The sequence below is a fragment of the Lissotriton helveticus genome, chromosome 6 (genome assembly GCF_964261635.1).
Source record: "Lissotriton helveticus chromosome 6, aLisHel1.1, whole genome shotgun sequence".
NCBI classification, from domain to species: Eukaryota; Metazoa; Chordata; class Amphibia; order Caudata; family Salamandridae; genus Lissotriton; species Lissotriton helveticus.
Window position 1 is genome coordinate 1,596,482,612 of NC_136067.1, and position 13,529 is coordinate 1,596,496,140.

A 13,529-nucleotide genomic window follows, 5' to 3' on the forward strand; every position below is an offset into this window, starting at 1 on the left:
CATTGCGAGGCCATGATGAATCGGAAGGTTCCACAAATCCTGGAATATTCATGGGTCTTGTAGATTTAGTAGCAAGCATAGACAAAGTTATGATGGTGCGTCCGTAATGAGTGGAAGCCATGGTGGCGTGCAGAAAAGAATTAGAGATGTCTACCCGAATGCTCATTATGTGCACTGTCACGCCCACCAACTTAATCTTATTATGCAACAGGCAGTTTCAAAGATCTCTGAGACACAAATTTTCTTTCAGGATGTAGGAGGCATGGCAGCATTTTTCTCACGTTCCCCAAAAAGAATGGAAGCACTTCAGGAGATTGTGGACAAAAGGGTTCCGAGAGGAGCCTCAACTCGTTGGAACTATAACATACGTACAGTCCAACTAATATTTCAATATAGGGAGGACCTTGTGCAATGTTTTGAAGCCATAGAAGCCAATGAAACCTTTGATTTCAAAAGTCACAGTGAAGCCCGTGGCTTTGCTAGAACACTAAAAGATAGAGAGTTTCAGTTCTTTCTATTTTTATTTCAAAAGATAATGAAAAAGGTCGAGAATTTATACAATCAGTTGCAAGGATGAGACGTAGATACTGTCTCTGTGAAAAGATATACCACGGAGTTTGTCACAAGCATAAACACAGTGAGAGATGAGGTTGACAATTTAGACAGCCAACTGCCAGCGGCTTCAACTTTTTCAAACCACAGGAAAAAAATCACCACTCTGGTCCGAACTGCAAAAGAGAACTGTGATATTGTAATTGTGCAGGCACAAGAGCGTTTTGCTTTCACAAAACATTTGGGGAGTGACGCATTATTGGAAAGTAAATACTTTGAAAAATAAAATGAATCCTTCCCTGAGCATGCTCTGCATGAGGCTGTGGAAGCTTATCCGATGCTCAACCAAGAGGACCTGAAAAGTGAGTTGACAGTAATGTACTCAATGCCAGTGTACCAGAAAGCTAAAGATGGCAGGTCTTTGCTGTCTTTAATTCACGAACTTAATATGGAAAAGACATTTACAGAGACAGTAGCTTTACTAAAAATCGTCATTACAACTCCTATGACAACCTCAGAGGCAGAACGATCTTTTTCCGCCTTAAAGAGGATTAAGACATTTCTGAGGAACACCATGCTTCAGGAAAGACTCAATGCGTTGGCAATGCTCTCTATAGAGAGCAAGCTTGTTCAAAATATTGCTGACTTTAACATTCAAGTAATTGAAAAATTTGCTGCGCTTAAAGACAGGCGTGCTGAATTTAGATACAAAAAGTAAATATGTTGAATGGTGATAGTTTGTGACCTGTTTAGTTGGTTCTTTTGTTGTTTGCAGTTTAAACCAAAAAAGTTGTTTGTTTTGTTGTTTGCAGTTTAAATAAAAACAATCTGTGAGGTTCTCAGCATTGTATCTTGAAGTCTGTGATGAAGCTCTGTTGTTATACTGAATGAGCAGCTACCTAGTATGTTATATGACAGCTCTTTAATAATGTAATCCCTGCACTTTCACAATTGCTTTATTAACCTTCCTGCTTTCTCAGATTTGCTTGGAAATGCACCATTTTCCCACTATTTTTTCAAAATTTTCTCGGGGGGAATTCCCCCCGAACCCTCCTTGGGGGGTTTGGGCTCGCTCGCTACGCTCGCTCGCTGCGGTGCAGTATGATTAGCACTTTATGCCTCACCACTTTCAAATGTCACCAGCCGCCACTGTGTATGAGCCAACCGGCCACCACCATACATTGTATCTGCAGTCACCCGATGGCCCGGGCGTGGCGCCTTGGTTATGAATAAAGGGTGTGGGGCGCATGTGAGGCCAGTACAGATCCAGACAGCGGCTCGTATGACTGTGTCCGGCGCACACACCAAACAGGGGCATACACATGTACAATCACCCTCCAAACTCCGCACCACAGTTCAGATATTCCTAGTTTTTTTGCCCTGAGCTTCACCCTTAGGGCAGCACGTTCTACAATTCAAAATTACTACTTTTCAACCCTTCCTAACAATACTTGAGGAATGTAGAACTTTCCCAGGGCTGAAATAGTAAATAAACCTCCTTGAATATTTGGGGGAAAGTTGCTCTTTCCCCTAATCTGGAGAACTCAGGGCCTATACATGTTTTAAAGCAGCGGTATTACAGCGCAGTGGCCACTTTAAACTTAGAAGGAACGTAGTATGCTTGCATTTATGCAATTATTTAACTTTATGCCAAGCAACACCCTCACCCCCCTTTAGCAATCGAGCACTTTCTTCTGCCCATCTAAATAAAGCAAGAACGCTGAATTATACCAATATTTGGAAATTAAGAAACCTTCCACAAACATAAGCAAGTAGCAGCATCATTCTCTCTGCACGGAGATAAATAACGAACAAGAAATACTTTTTCCCAAACATACGAGACTCTCTCTCCACACTTCGCAGCGTGGGAACTGCATTCCTCCTCCCATGATAGGCCACGCACTCTCCTCCCTCCCAGCACACCAGGAAGGCTCCAGTAAATGCCCTTCCCTCTGTGGGCGGCCCGTGGGCGTGTTTGCCGCAGACGGGAAGCTCCCTCGTGCGGCCTGTCAGAAACAATGCGGACCCCTGCGTACTGCTAGGGAATCACTTGACTTGAACTCCGGGTAGGGCAGTAGCAGTGCACGAGGACCTGGAGCTGGTGTTTCCGCTCCTTTCCTTGTTGTGGAAGGACTGACGCCGCCGCGGAGCCGACATTTCCTCCCGTGGAAGATGCAGGAAGGCGCGCGGCCCAGGCTCTCCATGGTGGTGCTGTTCTGCTGGGCGGCTTCCTGGCAGACAGCGAGGTCTGCGCCCACCCGGACCCCAGGTGAGAGCCCGCACCGCCGTCCCCTGTCCCTGGAGACCCCCCTGCCTCGGCTTTAACAGCTGGAGCCGCTGCCCGCGTGTGACGGGCCTTTCCCGCTGTACCGCGGGAGTTTCCATGTTTCCTGAGAGAACAATATTGCACTGTGAGAGGAAAGGCTTGTTATTGTGGTTACTGCATACTTATTTCATGAGGTCTCCTGTTCCAAAAAAGTAGGTGGAATGTAGCATTGAGGCGTTTAACTCATAAGGGATTATTATTTTAATATTTTTAGCAGACGAGTATTCTGCGTGTAAAACTACGTAAATAGGATATTTTTATTGAATCTGATCAAAAATAAGTAGAGGATCCGCGCAAGGAAGTTAGTAGCCTGCATGGTGATGAATGTGAAAAGTCAGGGTACTTTTCGGAGCAGGGCTACAAAGACCAGCTACAAAGTCGCACATGTTTGTCAAAATACTTAGACCATTAATTTCAATCGCGTACTATTGGTGACAATTCTGTGGCATTTAAATACGTGCTACAAACAGAGGTCGAAATAGGCCGGAACGGAGGGGCATGACGTGCATGTAATTTTCTAATTTATGAAAACGTTCCCCTACTATTTATGAAAAGGCAACCCGTTCCGGGACGGTTAATAAATGCTTCAGCTGAAGTGCCATTCAGGGACACTCCTGTGAAAGAAAAGGCAGACACATAACTGAACAAACCATTCTGGCCTGCCTGAAAGAAATGTAAATAATCTGCAAATGTAAAGAGTGCTTGGGAGCCAGTATTGGCTTTAATTGAGGGAATCACTTGACTCTTTGTGATGACAAGGATTTATTCTTTTGCCTGGAGTGGTAGTACATGGGAGTTTCCAGCTGAGCTGTGAAATGTGTGTTTTTAAGGGACGGTTTTATAATACAATTACATTACATACAGCCTGGGTCTTAATAAAATCTATATTTTGGAAGCACCATTTCCTTAAACCTTTGTGCGCATTTTGTAGCAGTCTATCTTACATTGTGTTTAATGCAAGTTTTTAAAATAATGACTTAAATATTCAGTGTTTTCTGTCACACGAGGGACCTCGTAGCACTAAAAATACACAAGCTCTATTCTCCACTGCGCCAACCAAGGTTCTAGTCTGAGGCTATACACAGACCTCTGCAGTGCATTGACTAATAGAGGGTTCATAATGTATTATAGTGCATTTCCCAATGTTTGACTTTACTTTTTTAAAATATATTTTTCATTTAGGCTGCACATTATTTTATATGTAGCTATCTTAAGGTGAAACCCCCCCCAAAAAAGTACAGTTTTTTTTGTTTAGCCACACCTTTCACCTCACCCTCCCCCCCCCCACGCTCACTGACCCCACCCCACCTTCCATGCAAAATCAGTTTCCAATTTTTTTTAAAGCACTTCGAACTCTGGTTACAAGTGATTTTGAGGAGGGTACAGTAAATACTGATATACCATTCAGAACAGGTAAACTTACTGCCACATTACTTGAATTTCAATGTTTACCTCATACCTCCACAGCTTTTTCTTTTTTCCACTTATTGATTGCATTCCGGAGACAATTGTGTGCCCCGGTAAGCTATGAGGTACTGATGCAAACATTTTGTAAGTTGCAACTGTAGTAGTCGCTTTAAACATTTAATCATTTTCAGGTCTCTGGCCTGGAAAGTGTGCGGATGAGATAATGGCAGGCCTCAACATTTTTATGAGCTGATGCACTAGCCAGACCATTGGATGATCCTAAAAATCGGACAAGTGATGTTTGTAAATTATGACAAGAATCTTTCAAATTCAAAGATATTCTGCGCTTATTGTACAAAGAGACCGTTCTCCAACAGAGGAGGCATATTGCACACCGCCTATTTGTGACCTGCCATTGATTTTGCGGTGCGAGCTATGTACTAAGTCATATCAGCCAATCTCTAGTCTAGTCTGAGGGGGTTGCAGAACTAATGAACATTAATTAGGCCAGTCCCTATTTTTGATTGGCTACAAAGAGATGGTGGCCTGCAAGGAACAGCAGACCACCATTCCTGTATTCACATGCCGAAATGGGTATTTTTTTTGTTTGTAAAGCATCCTTTGTTCTTTAAAGGTGGGAACCAATGATGTTTTAAAAATGTTTTAAAAAAAATACAGGTGTCAACATGCAGGGGGATCAGGCAGTGGCCCCTGCCTTATGCCCCCCACCCACTCCTTCCGACCCAGTTTCAAAAGGGGAAGATGTCCAATGGGGACAGCTTCTCCTTTGGAAGTTGGTTACCACCTCCTTAGAGGAGTGCATCACTTATTGATGAGTTGCCATTGATTTCACATGCCTTTGATGCATGTCTTTACGAATCACAATTAGGAGGGAACAGACCTTTTATGCCTCCCAATTGCAATATGGAAGTCATTAAACCTATTTTGCGATTCAGAAAGGCTTTCCGCGTTTTCATATGCGGCGGGAGTCTCTCATCGGTCTGACCGGCTGTCCTGTAGCGGTACCGACGTGGGAGGGGTAGGTGACTAGATGCCTATTGCCAGCAACAATTAAGGTGAATTACGTTTAGTTCTGGCCCCACCGAGTCAGCCGGTGGACTTCTCTACCAGGGAACTTTGTCCCAGGGAGGGCTTCAATGGAGGGTTGATCCCACGACACACTCCAGGTCGTATATCCGATTCCTCTAATTAGAGAGGTATCGGCAGCAATTATATGAGCACTTTGGTCCTGATGAATTGCCGTAGGGGCAAGAAACATGTCGACCACACTTTGACTGAGGGTTGAATGAGGTTTGGTCACCATTATTACCACGCCTTCATACCCCTCTATTTTTCTTTTAACAAAGCAGTGAGCCATAACATTAAAGCTTTGCCTAATGGACCCTACTGACTTTTTTTAAACTCCACTCACGCTCACTATTGCACTTTTTTAGGCCCCTCACACTCACACACCCATTGGCTAAGGAATAAAAGATCTCCGACAAAGTGCAGCACCTAGGGCTGCCCGACAGGCATTGCATCGCCAGCCTGCCGCAGGAGCAGGACACCAATGATGACACTGTACGATCATCGGGTGGGATGACAGTGGCCGTCCAACCGGTGACTTGTGTGAGGTATCCTTAATTCCGTAAAAAGGGTGTAGCACCTTCACCTTTTCTGGTCACTACTCTACGTGAGAGAGGTTAGATATAAGTTGACTTAACCAGGGGAACTCTGTACAAATTGTTGTTGCTTTCTATTGTAGGACATGTACACTGGACCCCGTGAAAAATTGTCCGTTCTTGTTCCCCCCTATTTGATATAATTCAGAAAGGCTTACCAAATCACAAAATGAGTTTAGTACATATAAAAAAATACACTGACTGGTATTTCTTAAAATTCATAATTCGTATGATAAAAACATTTTGTTAAGCATTCACTCTGAGTTTAATCACCAACAGGTGCTCCCAAATTCTCTAGTTCATGACGATGAAGCAGTTTGGGGTAAAGCGGTTTGTCCAGCATGATATAGTTAGGCCCAGTGGGGGGAGACAATGTTTAAAACCATATTTCCCCTTCAATACAGTCTGCAATTCAGCTACAGTAGGTTTTTCTTATCTCTTTAAAACAATCCAGCAAAGGGCATAGAATAATTAAAAAATAAATCTGTTATTCTTCATAATACAGTGTTTAATGTAAGGAAAGTAGAGCATTCGATTTGCATGATAATAAAAATTGCCTTCCTTGACTTACTAAACAAAACTATTTCAGAAAAGTTTTCACCTTGAGGCTGCCATGCAATAGTTTAACATTACAATAAGGTCACAGGTGGTGGCATAATATTATCTAACTGACTGTTTATGAGGTCTTTTTGGACTGTAATAAGCATTAACTTCTTCAATGATTATTGATCTAAGGTAGATTTTATTCTAAAAAACGCATAATATTATTGATTAAGGCCAACACGTATTTCTCGACAACATGTCGTTCATCAGGGCCGTAAGATAAGTTCTCTTATACAGATGTTAAAAGGTATGTTTAAGCACAAAGTTAAGGCGATGCAGTAATAAATGAAGTATTCTTCTTAAATTTCACACATACTGAGGGTCCACTGTTTGCAGATATTGTATTTCCTATATTCTTCCCAAATGTAATATTCAACCATTTTATCAGTGTGATAGCTGATGGCTCTGTAAAGTCTGGGGGTCTGTACAGAATACTTAATTTATTACTGCATCTCTTTAACTTTGTGCTTAAATATCTTCATTTTGAGAAGGTGCCCTGGTATCTGCTGTTCACTAATTAAAGTGGGCACCCTGTACCAGTCCACATGACCCTTATGATGTATGAGGTCAAATATAACCTTTAGAAAGCTATCCTAGTGGTAGCTGTGGAGAGCAGCCTTCTGGCTTAATCTTGAAGGAATGTAAAGCGGCTTGTTTTACCTGAATATCACCTCCTGAATGACTAAATGAAGGAGAACCACACAGAAGTTATATAAAAATATGTATTTATTAATATAACGCTCTCTACTATCCTCTACGCCGGCATAGAACACAAAGCACACAATACGAATTCAATAGAACAGTTGTAAGTAGCACAATACACAGTGGGCTCCATGGGGAGACCAAACCATATACTAAAACAGTGGTATAACAGTCACAACTGAGATCAAGACTAGGTCTGGAGCACGTAGAATTGCGGGGACCCCAAGGAACCACCCAATGTGAGTGGACAGGGACCCCACGGAGGCCGGCTGCAGTGTGGGAACACGACCGCGGGCTCTTTACGATTCTATGGGGAAGTTGAGCGAACCCTTTGGAACTTAAGAGTTTGAAGAGCCACCCCACCCGTGGATACCGTAGTACCCGAGTAACCTATTCCAGGGGAGCCGAGTGCATAGGTCTGAAGTGGCGTCAGAAACTCTCGTCGTTATAAATGGAAGGCTGTGAAGAAGTACTGCTGCTGCGAAGTGAAAAGGGTACAGTGAAATCCAAGCCTGGATTCTGGAAGAAAGGAACCCGAAAGCAGAGGTGACACAGTCTGGGTCACTTCAGAGTGACCACCGGCTTAGCAGACAAATTCCCACCGATGTCGGGAGCTTCAGGTGCGAAGAAAAGAATGCTTGTCTCTGCAGCCACGAGAACCAGGAGACGACGAGGATGACCAGGAGCCAGAGGTGAGCTGTCCCATGAAGGATGTCGAGTGCTGAGGAGCCGGTGTCCGGCGGGAGCACCAACAAGCCTTGGCAAAAGCAACCCACGCATGAAGGTTAAGCAGGTTACGGGGTGGACCAGCAAGGTCCAGGAGACTCACCAAGCAATGGGGAGTCAGGTCACATCTGGAACAACCAGGGAAGCCCAACAGAAATCAAGATGACCCTCAGGAGGACCCACAGGCCATATGACCAGGAGTCGCGAGGGAACCTCAAGCAAGTTTGCAAAGTACCAGCCCACAGAGCACTCAGTGCGAGGAGGCCGGAGTTCTTTGGTGCAAATACTGCTCAGGGTCAGGACCACATGGAGTGCAATGCACAAGCTCGGGAATCGCCAACAAGCCTATGCACTTGCAAATGGATGCAGTGCACAGAGGCCAGTATCCATCGTGCGGACTGCATAACCCAAACAGGTTATGCAGTCCCCTCGAGGGATACTGGCCTCAAACTCGGTGAGAGGGCAGATTGACCTCAGGGACCTTTGGAAACCCACTTCCTGTGTTGCTGAAATCTTCAGAGTCTGCAGGAGCTCAGGAGCAGCAGTCCAGTCAGTTGTGTTGCAGTGCCTGCAGTTGCAGGGGAGTGACTCCTTCACTCCAAGGGAGATTCTTCCATTGTCTTGAGTGCACCACAGGTCCTGCACGGAGCCTGTATGGAGCAAAGGCACAAACTAAGCTTTGGACAGAAAGAGGGATGAAGTTGAGCCCAGTCGAGGTCCAGCGAAGTCCAGAGTGTCCAGACGGTCAGGTCAGTGCTTTCTTCTTGTAGAACCTTGTCACTTAAAATCTAAAGTATTACAGCCAGGTAAGCCCTTTTGTACCCATCGGAGAGGGTTGGACAGATTCAGGGGACCCTCCTAGGGGAGGGGCAGGACAGAGGGGTGGCTACAATCATGTCCTTTGTCCAGTTTTGCGCCAGAGCAGGAGCCAATGGTTTCCAGAACTGGTTTGAGCTGGACTATGCACAGGGACACCGAATGTGACCCAAGTGCAGACTTTCAGGCACTCTGAGTGCATCCACCCATCCCCAATACCCTAAATCCTGTCTGGGAGGTGGTCACACCTCCATGTGACAGGATGCCTATTGTGCTGCCTTTCTCTGCTCGAACTTGGCAGCAGGAGGGCAGAAATGAGTCTGTGGTCGCAGCATCCATTTTTTGCTGTCTGGGTCGAGAAGGCTGGCACCGGTTAGACCAGTGACCCCACGAAGCTTGCTTCTGAAGGGTGGAATCATACCTCCCACACCAGTTACTGGTGTGGAGGTATGATTTCAAAGCGTTTGATACCAAACACAGTATGTTTCTATGCAGCCGTTTTCGAGATAGCATTTACCGCAAGGTTATAATGCACCTCTACCTATAGGTCCGGCTGAGTCACAGACAACCCGGGAGAAGGGCCTCCGAAGGCTGCAGAGAGGCTCTGCTCATGCAGGGGCACCCTCTCACATAAAACCAAGCACCCTGCCTTCAGGATTGTTAAGGCCTGCTTTAGGGGTGACGTATAATTTTTAAGTGTAGTGACTATTAGATATAGTGAACCTATATCTAAAGTAAGTGGTGCAAGCACCATCTTACACAGGCTTCAGTAGCAGACCTAGAGTCCCATTTTGCATAGCCTCTCATGGATGGCATAATGCATGCTTCAGCCCATGGGAGGCCTCTAGGGGAACCTATGCCTTGGGTACATGGATTACCATATACTAGGGACTTATGAGTGTACCCCAGTATCCAATCTGGAGTGCACCAAAGTACATGTATGTCAATTTAAGGGAGAAAGCAGATAGACTGGGGTCCTGATTAGCAGGATCCTAGTTGGACTAGTCAAAAACAGTGAGACATCAAGCTAAAAGTGGGGGTAACCATAAGAAGCAGATACTACTTTCCTTACAGTCGTCATCATCAACTTTATTTCGCACCTCATAGATGCATAAAAGTATACATAATAAAAAACATTTCATTACATTTGATGAACTGATTTTGAGATGTGTACAATGCAGACTACAAGCCGACTCAAATAGAAGCAAGAATAAATTAAAAACAAGTTCACTCAATTAAAACGATAGTCTTTAAGATTTGATAGATAATGTAATAAAAACCTTGTGTGTTCACACAGCAGCCAATAAAAAAGAAGCAAGTGCATAGCAAACCAGTGGGGATTCTAATTGGTAAAATAAGGAAAGGGCCTAGACTCGATTACGCAAGGAAAATTTCTTTAAAAGTGGGATAGTAAAAATCTTCCTCTCTTCTGCATACAAAGGGCAGAAGAATAGTAAGTGTGAAGTTGATTGGGTCGCCCTATTGTTACACGGACTGGGCAGTAAGAGCTTAAACATCCCTATGGCCCTGATGAAGCAACAAGACTGTCGTAAAACAAGTGTTGGCCCTTAATCATATTCCATGATTTAAGAATTAAATCTACTATAGACCAATACTCATTGAAGACGTTTATGCTTATTACTGTTCAGAAATACCTCAAAAACCGTCTAGAGTATGTTGTATTGCTTACAGGACAGGAGGGTTAAGTCTTGCTATTACTTTTGGGGTCAAGTGTCAAACCCCTTAGAGAGCCTCTGTTGCCCGACCCTCTTTCTTTATAGCATAGAATTGGCTGTTTGGATAGATCTGTGAAGCTTAGCTTGGGTACGGTCTGCTAAACGAATGTTTACTTTCTTGTAATGGCAAAACTATTAGGTCTCACTTTTGTAACGCAAATGCTGAGCTGCTGGTATTGTCAGTGTAAAAAGGAAAAGGGGAAAAAAATCAGAATACTGGCAGAAAAGCAATCATATCTTATGGAATCTTAAAACTGTACGCTGAATGTAATGTTTTCATTTTTTGGAAGGGACATTTTTTTTCCAACTGCTTTTCACTCAAAACTCTGACCACAATTTAAAAAGAAAAAGCAAGTGTCAAAATGAGAAGGGAAGTGCTTGCTAATGCCCAACTTGCTTCCAACAAGATTTAGCCATTTGTTCTTCTGTAGTAGCTCACGGAGCAGATTTGTGTGCCTCCACGAGAAGTGTCATACTAAGTACACCCTGTGCCTCAGATGCCAGCAGAGTCAGTGCAGCAGATGGCCCTTCCCCAGCGCCATAAAAGACTTTGTGTGCCAAAATGTGTGCTTTCATGGAAAGTGTAGAATACGGGGAATAAAGTCTGCTCTTCAGCCATACCACAGCACAGAAATATCCATGTTGCTGTGCTTTTACAGAGAAGGTGAGAGGAGTGGGGAGCAATACAGTACACAGATGATTTGAGGTACGGTAGCAGCACATGAGGGAGAGAGCTAGAAAACACATGGACTCTCATGTAGGGCTGAACAAAAAAGAAAAATTCAGTTCCCTCAATGTGTTCAGTGGAAAGATATAGGTCGCCATTTAAAAGGATCATAAGGAGGCTATGCTCCACGGAGGGACAAACGTAAAAAGAGGAAGGTAAGTCATTGAGTAAGAAGCAAGTAAATGAGCTGGCTATAAAGCTCACCAATGTTAAGCACTGACAGGGCTGTAAGTTCACAACAAGCCTTTCGTAGCCGAGAGCTAGAAATGTAGTATTGAATGAAACCCTTACAGTATAATACACTTTGTTTCTAGGGACTGTTTTCAGGTGGCCCTGATACAAATTGACCAGCAAGCTTGGATATCACACTTTTTTTGCACTATTTTTCATTTTCTTTGTTTTCTATAGTGCCGAATGTTGGCGTTTGGACATTTCAGACAAGGCCTCATGTTGCACAAAGGATTTCCATATAAATGTGATGGCTGGAGTTTCTCTATGCTTATTGACAAGTTTCACATTGAGCTTGCAGTGGGGGTATTTGAGCATTGTAAAGTTAGCATAGTTGGGGAATGTGGGTTGATAATGTTGTAGGCATTTAGAGTGACCACTATTGGCCTTTTCTCTTTTTCCCATTTCCTGCATATCACAATATTCCCTTTTGTTCAAATAAGAGTTCTAGATTTTGATCCTCAATAGCCCCTGACCATGCATTCATGACTTCGATGCATAAGAACTGCACCGGTAGACATTTAGATTGATTCAATAATAATAATATAAGCAGTTTTGTTATGGAAATGGAACAAATAGCTGACTCCCTTCCTTATTAATCACAAGCAGAAAGCTTTATGGTGGGTGTAAATTGCTAACCTTACAGCAGCACCATCAGAGGGCAGCAAGCACAACCCTCTAGCTGGGTGGTGCAAATTACACCCCTTATGCAGGGTGCGGCGCCTCAGGCACGAACGCAAATTTGCCTGCATCGCCAACACCCTTGCACCACACCTTTTCTAATTTCTCCCTTCAAACAAAATCCATACATCATTTAGCATTGATACACTGCGAGGTATAAAGAAGAGAACGTTTAGCTTAGTTACTAATTTGGCCTTAGATTGAAGTTTTTGTGCCAATGCTCTTTTTTAACCTGTTTAAGACCAATTTTCTGTATGGGTCCAAGCCTTAAGAGGATTATGAGCCCTGGAGCAGACGCCTTTCACAATAAAATAATTTCCACATGTTTTACCTGTATATTTTAATCTGCAAAAACACGTTGACAAGACATTGGTGTTTTTGTTCTGTGTGCATAAAATGATTTTGAAGCATACAAATTCATGCGTATCTCTTCCGTTTTAGAAGGATATAGGTCGCACCTGGTGTAATTGCGGGCGAGAAACGAGGAAGCAAAGATGAAATTTCACAATCCTTCCTCCTCACGCGCCACATACTTTACTGGGAGATTAAGGGCAGATCTTCTCATTGCTGTGAGTCATTGCTGCCAGGCAGGGCATGCTCTTTCACACGTTTATTGTATACTAGGAAAAGTGCTGCATGTTGTAGAATAAAAACTAATCTCCACATAGCATATTTATAAATGATAATTTATGTTTCCCTGTAGGTTGAAATGTTATAAAGAATGGGGAGGGGACACTACTTTGTTTTAAATGTGGGTTATGTGGGGAGGAGCAAGCTGACCCAAAAAAAGTTCTGTCTTCTTGGGACTCCTGCTACTGCGCTGCTCTGTTGCCTTCTTTTTGAGTTCTGATGAAGCCAAGTGGACCATAGGCCTGTGAATGAGGGTGAAAGTTTACAGAGAGGCTGGCATACCGTTGATTCCTCAGAGAGATACCTCTCAAGTGGCCTGTGGTGAGATCCACTCTCCCTCCATAATGCTTTTGCATATGCCTTTGGGCAGTAGAACGTGGCACAGGAGGTGGTGGCCCCATGGCGCTAACTTTCGAACATCTGGAGTTAGCACCGGTTTATAACATAGTACTTGGAATGCATCCTGACTTATGAGCCCCAGAAGCACAGCAAGGGGGTGGAAAAGCACAGTGAGTAGGTCTGGACACAGGTCTACAAGTGAGGGCGTCTGGACCATTGACCCCGCTCCTGCTACTCAAAGTACACAATGATTTAGCCTTTTCCCCTCCAGGCTACCCCACAAAGATGGCTCGCAGTAGCTAGTAAATTGGAAGTACCTTGACCTGTAGTAAACCAATTGTAAATAGGCTCCTAAAAGGAGGGATTTTTTTTTT

At 43.8% G+C, this 13,529-nt stretch overlaps 1 protein-coding gene across 1 annotated transcript in view; it reads left to right on the forward strand.

Moving 5' to 3' along the window:
* Positions 1 to 2,507: 2,507 nt before the first annotated feature.
* IFNGR1 (interferon gamma receptor 1) overlaps positions 2,508 to 13,529 on the forward strand; it is a 219,877-nt gene continuing 208,855 nt past the window's right edge. Inside the window, exon 1 of the mRNA XM_078649395.1 lies at positions 2,508 to 2,821. Within this exon, the coding sequence (XP_078505521.1) occupies positions 2,725 to 2,821 (97 nt within the window). The 5' untranslated portion in view covers positions 2,508 to 2,724. The remainder of the gene's footprint in view (positions 2,822 to 13,529) is intronic.